Raw genomic sequence first — 21,650 nt, 5'->3', positions numbered from 1 at the left:
CACGCACCAACTCCCTTCAGTTACACCGCACTTGTGTCGTCTTTTAGGGCGGACTTCCTTCTTATATGCATTTCACATGGCTTTTACTGCTAGATCGTATCATAAAGCCACAGCTAATGAGGAAAATGTGTGCCTTTATTGCCACTTTCCTTTTAATTGTTATGTTCAGCGTATGTTCGTATGATGTATGATTATAATGAGGCCTATAAGAAACGTTCTACCTGTATTGCGTGCTATGAATTGTCACCTGAGTCCGTGTGGGTAAAAACGACAAAGGATTACAGAAGCGAAACATTTGGCATCGATTTATGTTGTACATGATTAAACATTACGTATAAACAACGCGTTATGACCCTAAAACAACGGAGGTTTACATGAAATCTTTTACAGGAAACATTAATCCTGCTCCATAATTGTGGAATATATGCATTTTATGAAACCTAAACCAATCTAGTTTATGAAAGACAAGTTTAGTCAGTGTGCCACATGAAAGAAATAAAGATTGAGACTAGACAAAAAGTATTGTGTAAATGTAAAGATTTCATAGCGTATATGATAGCCTGGAGAAACGTGGAAGCATGCAATTGGAATAAAACTCTCTCAGGTGAACGGCCATGTGATATGTCTTGGGGGCTGTGCCTTTATATGGACTTATGCTATAATTTTAACAAATGTACAGTTGTTGAATGAACTGACGTCCTTGTAAATCTCTCTGATTCTTGACACATATATATCAGACCCCGCACAGGCGCGTCATGTTCGCTTGTTCACCAAGCACCATCGGTCTATCGACATGGCTTCCATCAGATTTGTGTGGAGTGGTTTACAACGAATCAGTCGTATTCAGAATTCATAGTGATCTGTTCTCAGAAGATAAGGATTGTTATCTATCGTCTCTAAAATGCAAAATTCAAATCGGGAACTTAAATAAGGCTCCGTTTCTACAATCTAACGCCAGAAGGAGGAAGATACACCGACTAGAGAATATGCACACCTGAACAAGGTAACAGATGGAATACTGTACAAACTATAGAACAGAACGACAGTTATTTCTTCAGACACTAGATATATTACGCTGTCAGGAAGATCACTAGATTTAGGGAACTGTCCTACTCTGACAGAAATTTGTTAGAAAAAATGTGCTATGATATGTTTATAAAACGAACCGATCTTGTTGACAACACTTAGACAGGACGGTATGAATTATCGCTGCTGTATAATTAAACTAGAAATGGAAAAATGAAGCATTTTATATTTTTAAAAATTCACTTTAAGAAACTTTATTAAAGACCCTGAGTACTGTACGTTGATGGGGGCAGTCGGACTCGAGTGCACTAACACGAGCGACAGAAACATCATGGCCACTGCATTGTGCCCGCACTATGTCCTTTCCAATGCATGCCTATAAAAGTTATTTGGTTAAACGAAGCTGGTTGATGGCGAGTGTGTGTTTATGGTAAGAATGAGTTGATGGTTATTGTGTGTTTATGGTAAGAACGAGTTGATGGTTAGTGTGTGTTGATGGTAAGAATGAGTTGATGGTTAGTGTGTGTTGATGGTTAGTGTGTGTTGATGGTAAGAATGAGTTGATGGTTAGTGTATGTTGATGGTAAGAATGAGTTGATGGTTAGTGTATGTTGATGGTAAGAATGAGTTGATGGTTAGTGTGTGTTGATGGTAAGAATGAGTTGATGGTTAGTGTATGTTGATGGTAAGAATGAGTTGATGGTTAGTGTGATGTTGATGGTAAGAATGAGTTGATGGTTAGTGTGTTTTGATGGTTAGTGTGTGTTGATGGTTAGTGTGTGTTGATGGTTAGTGTGTGTTGATGGTTAGTGTGTGTTTATGGTAAGAATGAGTTGATGGTTAGTGTGTGTTTATGGTAAGAATGAGTTGATGGTTAGTGTGAGTTGATGGTAAGAATGAGTTGATGGTTAGTGTGTGTTGATGGTAAGAATGAGTTGATGGCGAGTGTGTGTTGATGGTAAGAATGAGTTGACGGTTAGTGTGTGTTGATGGTAAGAATGAGTTGACGGTTAGTGTGAGTTGGTGGTAAGAATGAGTTGACGGTTAGTGTGAGTTGGTGGTAAGAATGAGTTGATGGTTAGTGTGTGTTTATGGTTAGTGTGAGTTGGTGGTAAGAATGAGTTGATGGTTAGTATGTGTTTATGGTTAGTGTGTGTTGATGGTAAGAATGAGTTGATGGTTAGTGTGTGTTGATGGTAAGAATGAGTTGATGGTTAGTGTGTGTTGATGGTAAGAATGAGTTGATGGTTAGTGTATGTTGATGGTTAGAATGAGTTGATGGTAAGAATGAATGAGTTGATGGTTAGTGTGTGTTGATGGTTAGTGTGTGTTGATGGTTAGTGTGTGTTGATGGTTAGTGTGTTTATGTGTGTTTATGGTAAGAATGAGTTGATGGTTAGTGTGAGTTGATGGTAAGAATGAGTTGATGGTTAGTGTGTGTTGATGGTAAGAATGAGTTGATGGTTAGAGTGTGTGTTGATGGTGTGATGGTTAGTGTGTGTTGATGGTAAGAATGAGTTGATGGTTAGTGTGAGTTGGTAAGAATGAGTTGACGGTTAGTGTGAGTTGGTGGTAAGAATGAGTTGATGGTTAGTGTGAGTTGATGGTAAGAATGAATGAGTTGATGGTTAGTGTGTGAGTTTATGGTTAGTAAGAATGAGTTGTGATGTGTAAGTAAGAATGAGTTGATGGTTTGAGTTGGTAAGAATGAGTGATGTGTTGATGGTAAGAATGAGTTGATGGTTAGTGTGTTGATGGTAAGAATGAGTTGATGGTTAGTGTGAGTTGGTGGTAAGAATGAGTTGATGGTTAGTGTGTGTTTATGGTTAGTGTGAGTTGATGGTAAGAATGAGTTGATGGTTAGTGTGAGTTGATGGTAAGAATGAGTTGATGGTTAGTGTGGGTTGATTTTAAGAATGAGTTGATGGTTAGTGTGTGTTGATGGTAAGAATGAGTTGATGGTTAGTGTGAGTTGATGATAAGAACGAATTGACGGTTAGTGTGAGTTGATGATTAGAACGAATTGACGGTTAGTGTGAGTTTAAGAATGGTAAGAATGAGTTGATGGTAAGAATGAGTTGATGGTTAGTGTGAGTTGATGATAAGAATAAGTTGATGGTTAGTGTGAGTTGATGATAAGAACGAATTGACGGTTAGTGTGAGTTGGTGGTAAGAATGAGTTGATGGTAAGAATAAGTTGGTGGTAAGAATGAGTTGATGGTAAGAATGAGTTGATGGTTAGTGTGAGTTGATGATAAGAATAAGTTGATGGTTAGTGTGAGTTGATGATAAGAACGAATTGACGGTTAGTGTGAGTTGATGATAAGAACGAATTGATGGTTAGTGTGAGTTGATGGTAAGAATGAGTTGATGGTTAGTGTGAGTTGATGATAAGAATGAGTTGATGGTTAGTGTGAGTTGATGATAAGAACGAATTGACGGTTAGTGTGAGTTGGTGGTAAGAATGAGTTGATGGTAAGAATAAGTTGGTGGTAAGAATGAGTTGATGGTAAGAATGAGTTGATGGTTAGTGTGAGTTGATGATAAGAACGAATTGACCGTTAGTGTGAGTTGATGATAAGAACGAATTGATGGTTAGTGTGAGTTGGTGGTAAGAATGAGTTGACGGTTAGTGTGTTTTGATGGTTTGTGTGTGTTGATTTTTAAGAATGAGTTGATGGTTAGTGTATGTTGATGGTAAGAATGAGTTGATGATTCGTGTGAGTTGATGATAAGAACGAATTGACGGTTAGTGTAAGTTGATGGTAAGAATGAGTTGATGGTAAGAATGAGTTGACGGTTAGTTTAAGTTGATGGTAAGAATGAGTTGATGGTAAGAACGAATTGACGGTTAGTGTAAGTTGATGGTAAGAATGAGTTGATGGTAAGAATGAGTTGACGGTTAGTTTAAGTTGATGGTAAGAATGAGTTGATGGTAAGAACGAATTGACGGTTAGTGTAAGTTGATGGTAAGAATAAGTTGATGGTAAGAATAAGTTGATGGTAAGAATAAGTTGATGGTAAGAATGAGTTGATGGCAAGAATGAGTTGATGGCAAGAATGAGTTGATGGTTAGTGTGGGTTGATTTTTAAGAATGAGTTGATTATTATTCTGAGTTAGTGGTTAGTGTGAGCTGATGGTTGTGTGAATTAATGGTTCTTTTGAGTAGATGGTTTGTTCGAGTTGATGGTGAGAGTGAACTGATTGGGAGTGTGTGTTCATTGTTAGAGGGGGTTGAATTGTGAGTGTGAATTATTTAGTAGTGCGCCAGCTTTGCCCAGAAGAGGCCACACACGTTCAATCTGTAACGTAGGATTCCCGTATTTAAATCACGGTGATTAATGGAGTCGCATGACGTTGTGTGCACGTGGTTGATGTGACAGTCAACGAACAACGGCGTCTTCTACAGGATATCAACGTCAGTCGCTGTCACTCCTGTCCTTCCCCGCACCTCTTTGTGAATGACAAACACATTCGTAGTGGATGCACTCTTACAACCGACGTGCCGATTTTAGGTACTCCGCCATATTGTTGACAATTAAAGATTTGATGACAGGACTGACATAAGTGGTATTCCCTGCACGCATCTCATTGTCGCGTTACAGCCATTACTATCTGCAACAATGACGGACGGCATGTCAACACAACACCCACTTTCATCACTCGCTCCGACACCACGTGACCTCGCGACCTCTGACCCCGGGTGAGCCTCCATGTGGGTGGGAGTCAGAGCTATATACAGGCCTTCATTGTAGGTAATGTAGAAGGCAACGGTGAGTGATGGATGTGACGGCGGACAATGAGGGTGTGACGGCTACCGCTTATATCTCGCTCTTTGTCATTTGTACATGTCACTTCGCGGAAGAAGTGATCAGATTTAGGGCGTGAAGCGGCCTGCGTGCATTCATCACGGGGACAAATGAGCGCACTGATACCGTATCCCATTTGTCTCCTCCACGTGACCATCGGCTTACAAACAAATGGTTTCGCAGGAACAAACTTGCTCTTGGAGAAATAGAAATGAATCCTTTTGGTACAAACATGTGAGGTTTCATTCACACATTTTGTGTAATTGAAACCACTTATTTGTCTTGACATTGCAACATTGAAACCACATCACTTTGAACACCATTGTCTCGAAATGTCGGTTTTGAAACCTAATTACCTCGAACCTTGTTGTCTCGAAATATCAGCCATAAAACCTAAGTAGGCCAAACTCCAGTGTCTCGATGCAACATTAAGATGAAACCTCGTATTGGTTCTCTGGTCTTATCTCGACATTCCCCTTGTTTCGAACTACGGATTAATCGACACAGTAGTGTTGGTTCACTCGGCTTCGTATTTAAAGAACTCTTCGTTTGACATTTAGTAATAAAAGTTGTCGATGTTGAAACCTTTCATTAATTTAACATGATCTTTATCCCTAAAATTTTCAAAATATCCTTTCTGGTCTCCTCAAAGTAAAAAGCACAAACGACAACGGATCGTTCCGTTTAGGACCGAAGTTTCACATGTAACAATGTGCGCATCATAAATAATATACAAAGCATAATAAGCAAAGTGCACAAACTGAGGATAAACCCTTTCCCTGGGAAACGTAACGAGCGAGAGACCATGTGAGATAACAGGCCATGAAATACCAACGCGGACATGAAAAAACTGCAGGTGTCACCACAGCCGAAACGCACTTAATCTTGTATCCAAACAGTGTTAAATGCACATGGAACAAGGCGTTTTTTCAAGGTTATATATGCCACAAGAAAACAATGTTGATGGAGATAGTCGGAGAACAAACGGCCAACAAGGCACCCCTGCTCTACTTGTCGGAATAAGAATTTTCAAGAATCCATTTTGCTGGATGACGCATTGCGCATGTCTAACCGGATATTCCTGTTAATCCGATAAAAGTGGCCCAAAAGCATTCACTGACTTAACAAACAGGCAAACACTCTCTCCTTGTTATCTCCCCAATATATCAACAAAATAACGACGCTTTATGATACATCACTGTGATTTACAGAGGCGTGTAGTTTCAAGCCTATGTTAACCAGTCCTTATTGTATGAATATAGCCTGGTCTTACCGTGGATATATCGCTCTGTGCACAGCATACGTAAACAGCTGATAGCGTGTGTGTATTAATCATATTGTCAGGCGGACACCTTCATGTCATAGCCTCGAAAGTTTGCTCTGAATAAATTATAATATTGAATATAATAGATAATAATAGCTCATGGAAAATAATAATAGGTCAGGGGCTTTTAATATACAACGCCTTTTAGAAGTGAGTTAAATAAAACATACGTTAAATGTAGGATTACGCTTTCTTTGTTGGTGTGCTGAGGTGCTGGTTACTAGGTACCTCTAGTCTTAACCACTCTGACTTAATCAAAGAAAATACTGGAGAGTACTTTACTAGGTAGGTATCTCACTCTGAGCTCTGTGGTTTCAAATCCCAGATTGGACTTAATCAAAGAAAGTACTGGAGAGTACTTTACTAGGTAGGTATCTCACTTGGAACTCTGTGGTTTCAAATCCCAGATTGAACTTAATCAGAGAAAGTACTGGAGAGTACTTTACTAGGTAGGTATCTCACTCTGAACTCTGTGGTTTCAAATCCCAGATTGGACTTAATCAAAGAAAATACTGGAGAGTACTTTACTAGGTAGGTATCTCACTCTGAACTCTGTGGTTTCAAATCGCAGATTGGACTTAACCAAAGAAAATACTGGAGAGTACTTCACTAGATAGGTATCTCACGCTGAACTCTGTGGTTTCAAATCCATTTTCCCATTTTACCCTTTTTCTTATGTATCATGTTTGTACTATTTTGATGATATTATGTACTTTGTGTGTCTATTTTAACAAATGGTTGTTATTTGCGTTGTTCTGTGTCGTATAGCATTGTCTTAGTACACCCTAGGCGTATCCAAAGGTTGGGTTAGAAGGATGGGCGGCAGCGTCCAAGAATTCAAGCTATGCACTTGTCAATTAATTAACCCAGATTTTAAAGTTTACTCTTATTTGTTGTATGTATACATGTATTTGTGATGCCATGCACTTCTCTATTGTCGTATATGTTTTCACAGACCATATACTAGTCCCCGGTTTCTTGAAGCTCTCCTGCAGTCATCCGGAAACGGCAGATGAAAGACATCTAGCACAAACGTTCTGTCGACCAGTGACGTCACCACACAAACATCCCATACATCTATGTAACGAGCCAGCAGTCAATGTCTCTCGTTTAGTCTGTGTGCTTAAAATGTCATTTACACTGAAATGTACACCTGTCAAATGACAACACGAGCACACGCACAAAGGGATACGCAAAGCCTGCTGTTTGGAGTTTCCAATCGCAGGCTGTAAATTAGCTGTCTTTATGAGGCTACCGGAATCCTGTTCACACGAAATCATGGCGTGGTCTAACAACCTCAACAGTTAGTGTGACTAGTCTTTCAGACGGGGCTCTCCCTTTCTTGTCCTAGTTTAAACAAGGCATAATTTCCTGTCGGGAGGTCTTTGAACATCACCGAGGAGACAATGAAATCGAAAACAAGTACAATTTAAACCTCGATGTTACAATCACTCATTGACATTATGTCTGTGAACCTGGCTTTCCACAGTCCCTGGATAACATTATTCCGCCCACCCATAATTGTCGTGACGGGTGGGAGGGGAGTTCCCAGGTATCCGTCAACAAAGACTACTCAAGCTGACTGATGTGATGTGTTGTACATACCCTGAAACAAATATACCCAATACAGCCCATGCAAGTATAGAGTGTGTGGCAGGTCCAGGTTACCACACAATTAAAAGTTTTAGGGTGTTTTTATTATATATTTTATGAATATAAATTAGGAACCGTCTTTTTCTGTAACTTTGTTCATTCCAGAGACAGGATGCTAGTCTTAGAATTCACCAGCATGTACGGAATGGGATCATATGAGGCATTCTGTGTTCTGCTGTGGTCCAGGTTGCGTCTAGAACTTGTGAATTAACACAAGCTACACCTCTGTTATTAGTGCTGGTTGACGAAAATAGTCGTTTGTTCCACAGAAGATCTCATCTTCACAAAGCCCGTCCTAAGGCGTCTAATGTATAACATGAATACTTCATTCGTATTCATTTGGTCTCTGGATATGTGTGCTCACTCACTCACTCACCCAACCACACTCACTCACCCGCTCACTCACTCCAAACATTAACATAGGGAAGCGACGAACCTCCACGACACGCCGCTCTGACAGTTAGGACCTACACCGAGTGTTATTTCTTCCGAAACAGATGGCACTAAAATATCGGGTTCCCCTTGGCGGATTCCAACCTACCCCGGGTGTTATCTGGTTCTGACATGGATCAACTGTAGTTGATCCTGACAATACGACGCTAGCTATGATGAATAACCCTCTCCAACACTAATATACTGGTAAACAATGAAACACATAGCCGTCCAGTCACCTCAATGAGGGCCCTTGAGACCCTTCACGTTGTGCCTAGGTTGACAGAAGGTTTAATTGTTTGAATACAGCTTCTAACTTCAGCGCGTTCCGTCATGTCGCGATCAACTAAAGGAGGTAGAGATTTACTGCTTATAAATTTAGTTGGGGCAAAGTGCTTTCACAACCACTCTTTGAAGGTGGAGATTTGTTCTTTTAAGGAAATTAATGAAATACAAGGCACCGATATGAAACGTCGGGTTGATTCTCATTCCTTGAGAAACATAAAAGGTTGTAAATGTCATTTAAAGAAATTTATTGAGACAAACAAATTTGCATTGTGGGATATTTCCTATTCTATCATTCCAGCATCAGATAGCCCTCTTCAAATGAAAAGTTAAATGTCAGTATCTTCAATGAGGTTATAAACAGCGTTTAGTTTACGGTCGGGTAAAATACAACATAATTAGACCCTAGCTAACCCTGACAGGTAGTTGACAGGGAGAGCTCTTTGTTCTGGAGTGATGAATGACACAATATACAGGCTGACCATAACATGAAGTACACACACACATTATTACGCCAATAACCGCTCCCTAAAGAGGGGCAATATTTCAAGCATGACGTCTTGGGAAGCCTCTCTTGCTGTCTCTTGAATCTAATCATGATTTGGGGCTAATTAATTTAATAGTTTGACTAAGCGGCGAGGGTAAATGTCTGCCACATGGATAGTTTGATACATCGAGCAATGCAGTTTGGTTTATGATGCAGCCTAAAGCACAGTTCGGTTGACACATATTATCTAAACATAAGGAAGTAATTGTTTATTAACTGGTGTGATCACTTTTGATGGCATGCATGTGTTGTGGAGACAGATCGACAGTAGGCGACTGCCATCGCCCGAGGTTGACACAAGCCTATTGTGTGTTACGTGGTGTCATGCAAGTCGTTAAATGTCATTCTGGATGGTGATCATATATCAGACCAACACTTTTTCAATCACGTCAATAAAACATGACGAATGTGTCTATATATAACAGTGTAATAAAATAAGAGGCATGTCCTTATATGGCTGCCGGTTAAACCAAACCTTTGTGGTCCTAACACAGAGGCAGTAATGGAAATATATTGATACTGGAAACATATCCACTTTTTAAACACCATCTATAATAAATGAGTCACGTGTCCAAATATGACTTACAGTTGTTATTAATGTGCATCAGCCGAAACGCATTTCTTCGTCGTAATGGTGTAAGCTGTGCCGTGGTGATGTATTCTGCATCAAACACGTGCCAGTTGATTGGTATCTAATTGGCGTCCCCCAGTCACGTGACAAGCTATGAGTAAATGTTTTATACACATCTCTTTTGTCACACTTTTGAATTATATATGGCATTAATAAAACTCTACACAGTCGCGATGTAACAGGTTTAATTATTTTCACTTCGTAGTCAATTGGAACGGCGTTTACAGAGTGTGGATGCAGATTTTCGACGCAGTGAAATTCATAAATCATAACCCGAAACGCAGGCTCTTGTCTGCACCACACAGAGTTCTACACTGATATGCCCAACAACAGCGGTAGGAAGTGAATATAATTCGCAAACATTATCACCCATACGCAGTTTTTGATAAATTAAAACAGTTTCAATATTTACTGTTTCTATATAAATTAGTCCTAGATCCTCATTGCTGTCCGTGGCCTAGTCCCTGTGTATGATAATTATTTTAAACTGTGACATTTAGAAATGTCGTTGGTTAACACTGGATGATATCAAACAAATGTAGAAAGAATAGATTAAGTTACTGGTCAAAGCGGAGGTGTCCTCTGAACTATCGGATTAGTGAGGGTTGCTGTTTATATTTTTGTACAATATACGAGTTATTCTGTACATGTGTGAAGCACTGTTTGTTCACATTACGTCATAAATTCCCCAGGAGATAATCAACCGCCACATGGCGCTCATGACAAGATGGAAAAACTCAAATTGTATGACACGTATCAAACAGCTGGGTTGATATAGTTCATATCATACTACGGCTGAATTATTAACTATGGGAATACCGGGAGCGGCGTGAGATATCAAAGTAAATAATTCATATGGAAATTGAAAAGCATACATCACATAGTTTCCACTTCATTAACATTGGGCTCATCATAAATAATAAAGACGTGGGACAAACATCAGTATGTTTGTAACTTTGTCTGAACACAGAAAATTGTACCTCCCTACAAATCACTCCGACAAGGATTGGTGACAAAGCTCTGTCATTGAAGAGACCCAAGGCAGAGTCAACACAACAACCAACCACGTTCGTAATATTAATACTCGTAGGGAAGGGATCTCTCTCATTAAATGGGTGTGTGTATGTGTGTGTGTGTGTGTGTGTGTGTGTGTGTGTGTGTGTGTGTGTGTGTGTGTGTGTGTGTGTGTGTGTGTATTTACTCATTCCGTGTGTATGTGAACGAATCACCAGTAATATTAACAACATGTGCCCTCGACAAACCAGCGCACTGATATGTTCAAGATTATATTGTTATCATACGCACGGATGGTCCAGTCTTACCACCATTATCAAGCCCCGTATACACACTATCGACAATAAACCAAGTGTTAAATGTATAACGTAAGTGTTAGGGTGACGGCGGGATGAACTAACTGGGATTAGAAGTGTACATATTTTCTAATAGCAATATTTGGTTCAGTATGTATTCCGGAAGAACAAAGATGATCAAAACTAGTATCGGTCCTTCAGGGTGTGTTAAAACGTATACATTTGATACACGCGTCATACATGCCCAGGTATACACAGATTACGTTAACAGGTTGGGTCGAATGTTCATAGTGTTTCGTGCGTTGCTATCTTGTTTTTATCACTGATAACGTCTAAACTGTCAAGAAACAAAGTACAAATATACGTATGTTTGAGGTTTACTAGAAACAAACATGAAACGGTTATACAGTGGCTATGTGTTAGACAATGTTATCCTGGATTAGAATTAAAGTTTGCACTATTTCGACGGCTGTTTTGATACTTTTTGTAGATTTGCTTCAATCCAATTTTCAAAAGTGCGTACTTAATTTGATGGATAGATTCTGTGTTAAAACAATATAATACACATGATCTATGTCATTATTTTATTTATATTTGGGGGACAATTCAGTATTGAATACAATATATTCATATTCCGCTACAAGTTCAAACAACGAATTAAAAATAACAGATATAGCAAAATATACAAAATATTCAGTAGAATGAGATATAAACTTAATATAAAGAACACTGAAAATAATACAGGCAAGGCAGGTGTATTCTCAATTTGACACCAGGTGTGGACACTGTACTTACAACTGGCTAGCTAATGTTCCGTGTTTGATACCCGCTTGGTGACCGCTTCTGTAGACAATCGACTGGACATTCCCGTGATTGAAGGCATGAGCAACGTCCCACGTCATCGATGTCACATGATCGACGTAGTCACCAAGTATGTGAACAACCAATCTACGACCATGACACGTTTCTAGGGACCAGGCCTAACTCGACGTCGACTGATACCGATAAGGACCGTTTCAACACTGTCCCAATGCAGATATCAGTTGATATATCAACAATTCACCGTTGTCATTATAGATGATAATATAAATATCCTTCTCAGCACAACATACATATCTATGTGTTATCTCATTGTCTCACCACCTGAATGCACATTACTAGCACGTGTTAGATCATCTAACAAATATGCATCATGCTCATGAAATATACATACATGTATAGCCAGATAGAACTCCACACCGCTAGTCCTACGTTCAATGGCGACGTATTCTAGGCACAAGCATGAAATCCCTCTATGCGCTACAATATAAATAAACACTGCCCTCATTTTATTTCTAAAATTAAACTTTAATTTTGCCACCCACAAACCAACCAAACGGAAGGTAGAAAGGTAACTGTGTTCATCAAATCCACTTGGAACCTACAAAGCTCAGCAGCTAACTCCAAAGCAAATTATTCCCTGTTTAATTGAAGCCATCTGTCGACGGTCTTCTTTTGATGTCTACAGTGGGTATCTCTAGATCATTCCCACATCCTGTCCCTTTGTAATGCATTCACAGCGAGTCTAGCACAGGGACGTTCGTTCATATACCGTGTTTGTCTCTTATCGAGATCTCATGCAGGTCTGGCAGCTGATTACAATCGGTGTAACTGTAATATTCAATTAATTTACTGACAATAATAATGGTCTGTAATGGAAATACTTCTTCACATGCATGCTGTTATCATCGTTTTATTCACAAATAAGATGGTGAAATAGATTGTTTTGCTTGGTTTTATTTCCCCGTGTTGAAAGCATGTAACTGCTATTGTGATGTAGATCAAGTGATGAAGGCGGTAATAAGCCTGGACAGCAATAACGGTACAATTATGAACTTTTACAAATCATTTCATTAATAATTTATCTTGGTTTATAAGGTATTTTGCTTTGTTATTGTGAGGAAAATGTGTAGGTGCAAATTAATTTTATCGACAAAATTTATCGGTAGTGAATTTGTTAAATGACATAAAATATGAAACATAAATGTCTGTGACTGCTATTATAATGTATAAAATTGAAATAAAATTATCTACTTTATGTCTACTGGTGGTGTATATTTGCCTCGGATCTCTGTTCTCACATGGGAATCGGTTATTTCAATAAATTATGAATTGAAACTTAAAAGGACACGTCTTTCCCACAATTTCAGCCGTGTTTATGATTTTTTCAATTGCTAAACAACTATTGTAATTGATTTTACAAGTGAAGTGGAAATCTTGAAGTGAAAGCCAACACTATCTTCGGCTAATAACTCTTATGGGTTCACTTGGTTCGTGGAGCATTGGATAATATTGGCTGTAAAATTTCTCTCTCTTGGATTTATCGCGAGTGTAAAGTGGTGTTAATGTACACTATCAATTTTGACGACTGTCAGCGTTGTGTTTGTCTGTCGCTGAGGAACACGTCGCCAAATACGACGTACTCGCGCCGGAACTGATTACAGCCAGTCGTGTGGACACAACTATCTGTCGAAAGCTGACAGTTTCGCCACATGCTCGCTGTCAATCTCACAGCTTGCAAGTAGTTTTCAGGAAAATAGTCGGGCCGGGAGACGACGGCTAAGGTGGAAGTAAGCAGTGAAACTAACATTTGTACCTAATCATCGATGAAAACATATTGTTCACTTTTTAGAGAAAAGATCCTTCATGTTAATTCCTTTGATAGCACTGAAATGCATTTCATTATTTGTCGGTAGTATTTTGTTGATGGGTTCCCCAAGAAATATAGTATTACGTGGTCTCGGTCATTGGAAGGGATCAATATAAACGATTGAAGAAACACTCCACAGCCTCCACACGGGGTATTTTTTCACGAACAGAATCAATCATGCCAGTTATTTTACAAATTGTATTGCGTTGGCTCAAGAATCCTATAACCTTAATTCACACAAATATATTGAACTATTAAACATTCTTAGAGGATGTCAGCAAGATATGACCTTCAGATCAAGTGATAACAACATTGCCATGAATAGAACATGTTATGGGAACATATTTGTTTCAAATCAGCCAACATGTATGTGATTGCACGATTGTTTGGGTTATGGAGATTTAAAATAATCGAATTTTGCAGTCACGATATGGTTTGTCCTTCTGTTCCCGTTTCCAGGGTATAGGAAGCCTGTGAGACACACGCCATGTTGTGGAGTGTAATGTATGGAGTATGTCATCTCCAGCTTACATTCTGTTGCCTGGTATGTAGTATCTGCCAAGGTACTATTAGTCGTTACCCCGGATTTATGTACAAGACACCCAAATAAACCTACTCAAAGGCATTCACGACTACTATAAATCTTATTTGTATGCATACATGTACACTAGACCCATATACGTGTATAGTAATATAATATACGTACATATATGTATAATAACTCAAATACACGTCTGGGGCGGATACAGCTTTTTTAGAAAAAGGGGTGTGTGTGTGTGCACACTATTGTGAAAAGGAGGAGTGCACACTTCATTTTCACCCGAGTTTCAATGGTCATTTAACAAACTTTCAGCACAAAGGGGGTGGGGATGGGGTGCGCACCACCTGGATCCGCCTATGCACGTATACACGTAAAAATGTGAGGTTTATATTCAGGTGAATCCAGGTACGGAGCAATGGATTAATCAACGCGTGTACATGCATGGCAGCCAACATGCATGTGCACAGGCCTAATCATATCCGAACTTTAATGTCAGGCTCTACCTGCCGTTAATTGCCACACATTTTGAACGAGAAAAGTACAAGGCATGAAATCCCCCGTGGTGCAGTTGTGTTGTAAAGGTGTGCGTTTGTGGACTCATCAAAGGAGAACCAATTCCGGCTTACTGAAACATTCCTCAGTCACCAGCAAGGCAGCCGATAGAGCAGATACCACTCCCAGTGTTTTCAGTTGCGTTAATAAAATGGCAATATTATTTTTAAATGCCTCATTTTTGTCAGTTTTTCTTGTATAAACTTGACAATTAAAAGAGTTAATGGACATTAAACTTGGTAAAAACGATTATACAGTGGCCTCTATTAGAAGCATACTGCAAAAAACCATGTAGGAACGTGAACAATGGACCTCATTCCGTTCTTGGAGTTGAAGTTTGTAATGAAAGACAAACAAGATTATAAAGTGAATGCATCCGATGCATATAAAATTTAATAATAAACAACACCTTTCTGACATATACAAATCTTTCTTCTTATATATACATAGCATAATCTTATATCAGCACCCATCCTGTCAAACAGAGAGGTCTACACCATACGGATAGAGGGGTGGTTGGGGTGCCGAGGGTGGGGAGGGGTGCTAGAGTCACACGGTAGAGAATGAAAATAATCGTAGACAAGAAAAGATGAAATGATTTAATAATTAATATTTTGGTCTTAAACGGTAGCACTCATGTTGCTCTCAAATGTCCATAAATAAGTATGTTTCCACATGGCATGATCAACATTGGATACACAGTCCTCACACTAGGGATTGCTGGAGAGGAGCGTGGAGATCAGCGAGAACATTGTTCATGGTTCCTACTGGGGCACCACATCACATCACACATTGAGCAGAGGTCGCTATGGGGTCTCAGCCTTGGTGAAGTCGCCGTGACAACAGTGACGATGGTCCCGTCACTCACTCACTCAGTCACACACACAGTGCAAAGTCACAACTAGTCAGACACTCTCTAAATCCTCAGTGCACATTTTAAATCACACGTCGTTGCTTGTAGGAGATAGTATCACACCTACCCACCCGGGAGTGGGGGCTGTGGCAGTTAGTTCGGTGGGACAGTCTACTTGGGTGGGGCCAGATACCCCGCCCCGTCTAGTCATGGGACAGCAGCTGCCCCCAGTCTCTGACCATACAGAGCGTAGGGGGAGTAGTAGGGGGAGAAGGTGGGGAACGCCTGGGAGGGGGCGGCGGGAACACTTCCCAGGGGGGACTTGTAGGGATGGTATCTGTTGGCCCCTAGTAGGGTGGACACGGGCTCAGGCTTGTAGGATAGGCCCTTCTGAGTGAGTTTGGACTGAGGGGTGCTGGAGTTGGATAGTGTCCATGGCATGATAGGGGAGAGGGCAGCCCCAGTCCATAACTTGCTGCTAGGCTTGAAGCGTCCATAGTGGAGGTATGTGTTCTCAAATGTTGTAATAATTCCTCTGAGGTTGTGAAACGTTTACCGCAATATTCACTGCCAGCAACCCAGTTACAAATGTATGGAAGTCCTTGTGTTGTCAGAGCACTAGGGTGGTACAGTGAATGGAAGGAGGACAGGCCTGACGAACTGCTGACTAGGGACCCAGCCGACGACAGAGAGGGTAGCATGGGGAGGGAGGCCCCGGGGAGACCCAGCCCGCTGGTGAGGCTGGTAAGAGATTTCTCATGAGCACACTGTGAGCACCCTGGAGCTGTACACGTGGAGGAGAGATGAGAGTTCTGGAGAGTCAGCTGACAGTTTGTACAGTAAGGATCCCTACACACGGGCACTAGGGTAGTCGCTCCTGACGGTGTCCTTACTCTTGCATAAGCAACATAAGGGGACAGGGCCGAGGAGGCAGCAGCACTCGCCTTCAGGGCAGAGCTCTGAGCCGCAGCTGCAGCAGCTGAGAGGCTGGCGTGGGCAACCAGAGAAGATGTGTGGTAGGCTGGGTTGGTGGTGGTCACTTCTACAGGTAGACCATGGTGCCCGATGAGTGGTAGAGCTGAATAAGCGAGGTGGGGTGCTGTCTGTAGGCCCCCCAAGAGAGATGGGTGGCTCACAACATTCTTCATGCCCCCTAGGCTGGTTGGGGTAGGGAGGATGGGTGTGGTGTGAGCACTGCTGGACTTGATATGGTGAGGAGACGAGGAGTGAGGGGAGTGGTGTTCGTGGTGGTCGCCCTTCTCACTGCCTCTAGCTGAACCATGTCCACTAGAGTTGGAACCTGTTGATGACACAGGTCTTGTGATGGCATTGCTCACTGAAGTGTTCTCCGAGTTGAATTTGCCGCTCTCAGAATTACCAGAATTATTCTTTTCACATCCGCTGGAAATTGGCACAAGGGGTGGAATTTCTTTAGGAGGCACGGTCCTGAAGCCTGGCTTGGAATCCCGACCGGAGTCCTTCTTTTCATCAGAAGAAGAGGGTCTCTTGTTGTCGGACTTATCCGAGGTTTTGTCTGTTTCCTTCTTCTCAAAAGGAGGGATAATTGGCTTGGACGGGGTCGTATCTTTCCCAATACTCGAGCACGTTTGGGCCAACAACGCCAGTGGACTCTTCTTGGCATCAAGCTGAAATACACAAAAAGGGCGATTTAACAATTCATTCATTTGTTTTCATATTTTCTCCAGATGCAATCTAAGTTTCTTAAAAGCCTGAAGAATTATTACAAGATTTTACAATAACAATAAACACAATGTATCAGTCAAACCACCGAGACGCTGTTGATAATCTAGTGATTATTTTTTCAAAATTTTGACAACTCGCAGAATCATAAATTGAAAACGACATTTTAGTTGAAAGCAACGGAAATATTTCCTGTTGTAGACACTGATGAATTTATTTTTTATTTCAATCATAATTTAAAATAAAAACACTGCATGAGACGTTGAAATGGTAAAATTAACAAAGCCTCGGTGGAACAACGCACCATCATTTATCACAACTGTTACATTCATTAAGTTTCTGTGGGCTACTGGAAATTGATGATATTGCATTGATGTCGCTACTGGCAACACCTTGTCAATCAAATGTCCTCGTTAATATACACGGACAATCTAAAATAACAGTCTACATGTGTAAATTACTCGCCTTGCTTAGATGTATGTAGTGACTTGTCAATCAACGATATTGACATCAATAATGTTGACAAAATAACCCGCACTTTATTACACGACAAACGTCAGGAAACAAATGACAAAACAATGGAAGAACAGTTAATGTCGGTGTAGTCGATGATGGCGGTGTAGTCGATGATGTAGACAATAACGAAGCCGGGAGGTGATCAATGTTGTTGCGGGCTGATTGATTCCCTGTCTACGGCCGTTACTGATGCCGGTGTGACACACAACACCATCCACTAATCATTACTACTAGGACTCATCTCGCCCCTCTAATGAAATCGACATGTCCGTCATTTTGTTTACATATGATAGTAAGCTTTACTGTTTTTCGCTACCTGAGTTGACAATAGGTAAGAGCTACTTTAAATTCAAAATAATTATACTGTTTTACACGACGGTGATTTTCTAAAAGTCATGTTATAAAACACTCCTTGAAAATCTGCTATATTAAGTGCATATTTTTAATTTTTCGGTTACACTTATGTCTCAATACCTTTTTAAAAATATCTTCTATCTTGATATGTTTGCCTCTTTACCGACACATCATTTTATTTTATTTTAAATAGCTTGGAAACTGACTTGTCAATAGACTAATTTACGAGAAAAATACGTTTCTGCGAGATGATAAAAAGGATAATTTCCTTACTGACATATAACATATTAGAACGCCGAAATACAAGGAAACAGAAAATAGTTCAGTTCCGAATCCAGCGTTTTCAAAATCTCCAGAAAACTTGAGTGATAAAAAGTTATACAGTCATTTTACTGAAGTAAATTGCGGCTTCTTGTAACCTTTAAAGATAACATTGTAGTGCTGATTAATTTCAATAAATTCTCACAAACAAAAAATATCTGAAAGATCAGCCGAAATAAATGAAAATCTTTCAGAACTGCACCCGACTTTTTAAAGTCTATCTTTCAAGCTGATGTAACGCTAAAGCAATGTGTTTTATAGGTTGCGGAAAACACGAAGCAGGTCACCCATAAGATCACGAGACGACCGAAAAAAGCCCAAAATGCTTTATTGAAATATAATCTCAATCAAAAATGTAAGGAAAATATCTAATTTGTTCAGCATATTTGTTTGTGTCTAAGCCTGAGAGAGGCTCATTGAGGGTGAGCGAGGGACGCTTCCTCTATCGACCCGAACGCCAGTCGGCCAGCAGCACCACACTATAGAAAGCTATCACTACTCAACGCGGTGAGCGAACAACGCCGACCCCGGCATCAGTAGTGGAGTCACTTAAAGGGGCAGTGCTACTCGAGGGTGCGACTCGTCGCTGTTCTTTTGTGCGGTTTTTAACGATTTAACATGTTAAAACACGTGTTTAGTTCACTTTGATCATAGAAAATAGCATAAGAAATACGACCGACTTGATTGAATATGAATATATTGAAAGAATACGGTAGGTATATTATTTTTTCCTCATCACTCTAAAAACGCGAGACCCGGAGAATGTGAAAATAGCTGCGCTGGTTGTACGTAATGTTTTTCAAGATATTTAACACTAAACCTGTGATAATGTGTAGTATTCTACAAGAACCAAATACTTACAGTTGTGGGAAGGGGCTGCAAGTAGTCCGGGTGGAGGTATTGAGATGCGCTTGACGTCAACATGATGTCGTATTAAAATAATCCAAAACGTTTAGTAAAATCCCATCAACACACTATGAGTACATTTGTAGCACAACACGGTACTCGACACAAGTATTCACTGGCTGTGGTATCTTGAGGCGCGCACACACACCTCCTGATCTCGTGGACGTCGTGATACTCCGTTATCCTGCTATATTCAACTGTGGCTTGGGCCGCCGTCTCCTCTCGCCGAATGTCAATCAGGCACTGAACCCCGTTAACCGAACCGCACAAGTTTTATTGAAACATGCCGCCCAACAAGACAACACACTGAACACGAGCAGACAACACTTGTGAATTACTTCAAGATGAAACGGCTTTGCCGCCTGCCAATGAAATCGTAAATAAGGGCTGATCCCATGCTGTGATTGGACGAGCGGGTCGACATGACGTCGGGTTTGATAAATGCTTCGAGTGATGAATAGCTCGGCGTGAGCGTTCAGCCAATCAACGAGCGCCTTCATAATTACTTGGCAGCTAGCCAGACGTCACCTCATGCCCCAACAATCAATCATTTTGATGGCCTGTCCGTCAATCAAGCTTGATTTATGTCACCGCGCGCTGTTAATGTATACTTTGTAAAGAGCCAAATAAAAGATGAAAAGCGTCTAAAGGGTTGTGGTAGCGGTTCGGCCCGGCTTATTTACCATGCGTTGTGGGTACAGCGGGCCTCTGGATGCGGGGGGAACAGCGAGCGAGGCAGGGGATGCGGCGTTACTGCTTCGGTGGAGGAGAGGGAGGGAATTCTTAGTCTTCGAGGCAAGAAAGGAATGCCCCACGATCCTAATGGCGTCCTAAGAGTTGGGCAGGCACATCAAAAGCCGCGCTGAGGTATTGAAGAGCTTATCAATCAATCTGGTACAAGTAGGGGTGTTTGAAAACAGATTGAGACCCGAGCGGTGAAAGAGTCGACATCTCACTGGTGACAGATCTGACAATTAGGCGGCGACTTCAAAGCGATCTCGTGAGATACTTATCGTCCAACCCAAACATGAACTGTAACCTAATCATATGGCGGACCGTGAACGGGGATACCTCGCATTCAAAACATTCTACGATCAAAATGACGCTAAATAGATATTTGTTGCGTACTTATCGGTGATCGGGTCTTAAGTACTGCGTAACACTCCAGCATAATGAGACCCCTGGGAACACAGCACACCTGGGGAGGGGGCCAGAAGCAGACCTTTGGGTGGGGGAAGGGAGGGGAAGGGACAGCGTCATGGAACACCTGAGAGGTTCAAGGTTTGTTTTTCTGGGAGCCCCGCTGGACTTACGACAAGGGTGCGAGGTCCCACAGAAACACCTGACAACTGCGAAGCTTGGGCCACTACAGATCCCATATAGCGCCTTCTGGTGTCCGCTTTCCTCCTCAGGTAACTTCGCCTGTTCAACGAATGCCGCGATGTTGGGTCGTTGATCACGTGATGGTCGCCTCTCAGCTAGAGGGACAAGTCGGCCCATATGAGGTGCATTTGATTTTTTTCAGAGATCGAGATATGTTGTTGGTGAGGTCGCTGGTTGCATGGGTAGAATGTAGGGACAATCCATCACGTAGACAGGTAGCTGTCAGACACCCGCCCCCTCCCGCCAGCCAGGGACAGGTTTGACTGAATGAGCGGCCCGGGGGGACAGGGGAGAAACACGGGCACTCATCCAATTTGACAGCTTGTCTCATCTCGGGAAAATCACCCTTTAGCATAACAGGAAAACTGTCACATTTAATTTATTAATGAGCGGGGTAGAAGATAGATTATGTATGGACAGATCTTGTTTCCCGGACCCTATCCCGCCGTTGTATATGGCACTCCCGAACACGTCTTGGGACAGCATGTCAAGGGGAAACAGCTACAAAGAGGCAACGTCAAGATCTGATAGATCAGCGACAAGAACGCTGTTCAACAGTAGGGGTATCCCTAAACTCCCACACGTCTCATTTGTGAGACTGGCGGGGTATACTGTGTCTCGGTACCAGAATGCTACCCGGTTCAGAACTGCCACGTGAAGAATCTCCACAACGTCAAGTATTACAAGTATTACAAGCGGAATAATTTCACACAATATCATATTTCGTTTAAAATTAAAAATTTAACTTACAATGGAAAATTTCAACGACGAAGCATCTCGGTTTACAAGTGACTGTCGATATGACATTCTTGGTGC

At 41.1% G+C, this 21,650-nt stretch overlaps 1 protein-coding gene across 1 annotated transcript; it reads right to left on the bottom strand.

The window, feature by feature from the left end:
* Window positions 1-15,162: 15,162 nt before the first annotated feature.
* LOC124282824 (zinc finger protein Noc-like) lies at window positions 15,163-19,778 on the bottom strand. The gene is given in 3 exon segments (XM_046718859.1): window positions 15,163-16,021; window positions 16,024-17,299; window positions 19,407-19,778. Coding segments are annotated over 3 exon segments (1,500 nt in total). The 5' UTR covers window positions 19,470-19,778; the 3' UTR covers window positions 15,163-15,860.
* Between the last annotated feature and the right edge of the window lie 1,872 nt (window positions 19,779-21,650).

The sequence above is a fragment of the Haliotis rubra genome, unplaced genomic scaffold (assembly GCF_003918875.1).
Source record: "Haliotis rubra isolate DU_JTF1 unplaced genomic scaffold, ASM391887v1 Scf304, whole genome shotgun sequence".
Lineage (NCBI taxonomy): Eukaryota > Metazoa > Mollusca > Gastropoda > Lepetellida > Haliotidae > Haliotis > Haliotis rubra.
This window is presented reverse-complemented; position numbering and strand designations above follow the sequence as displayed.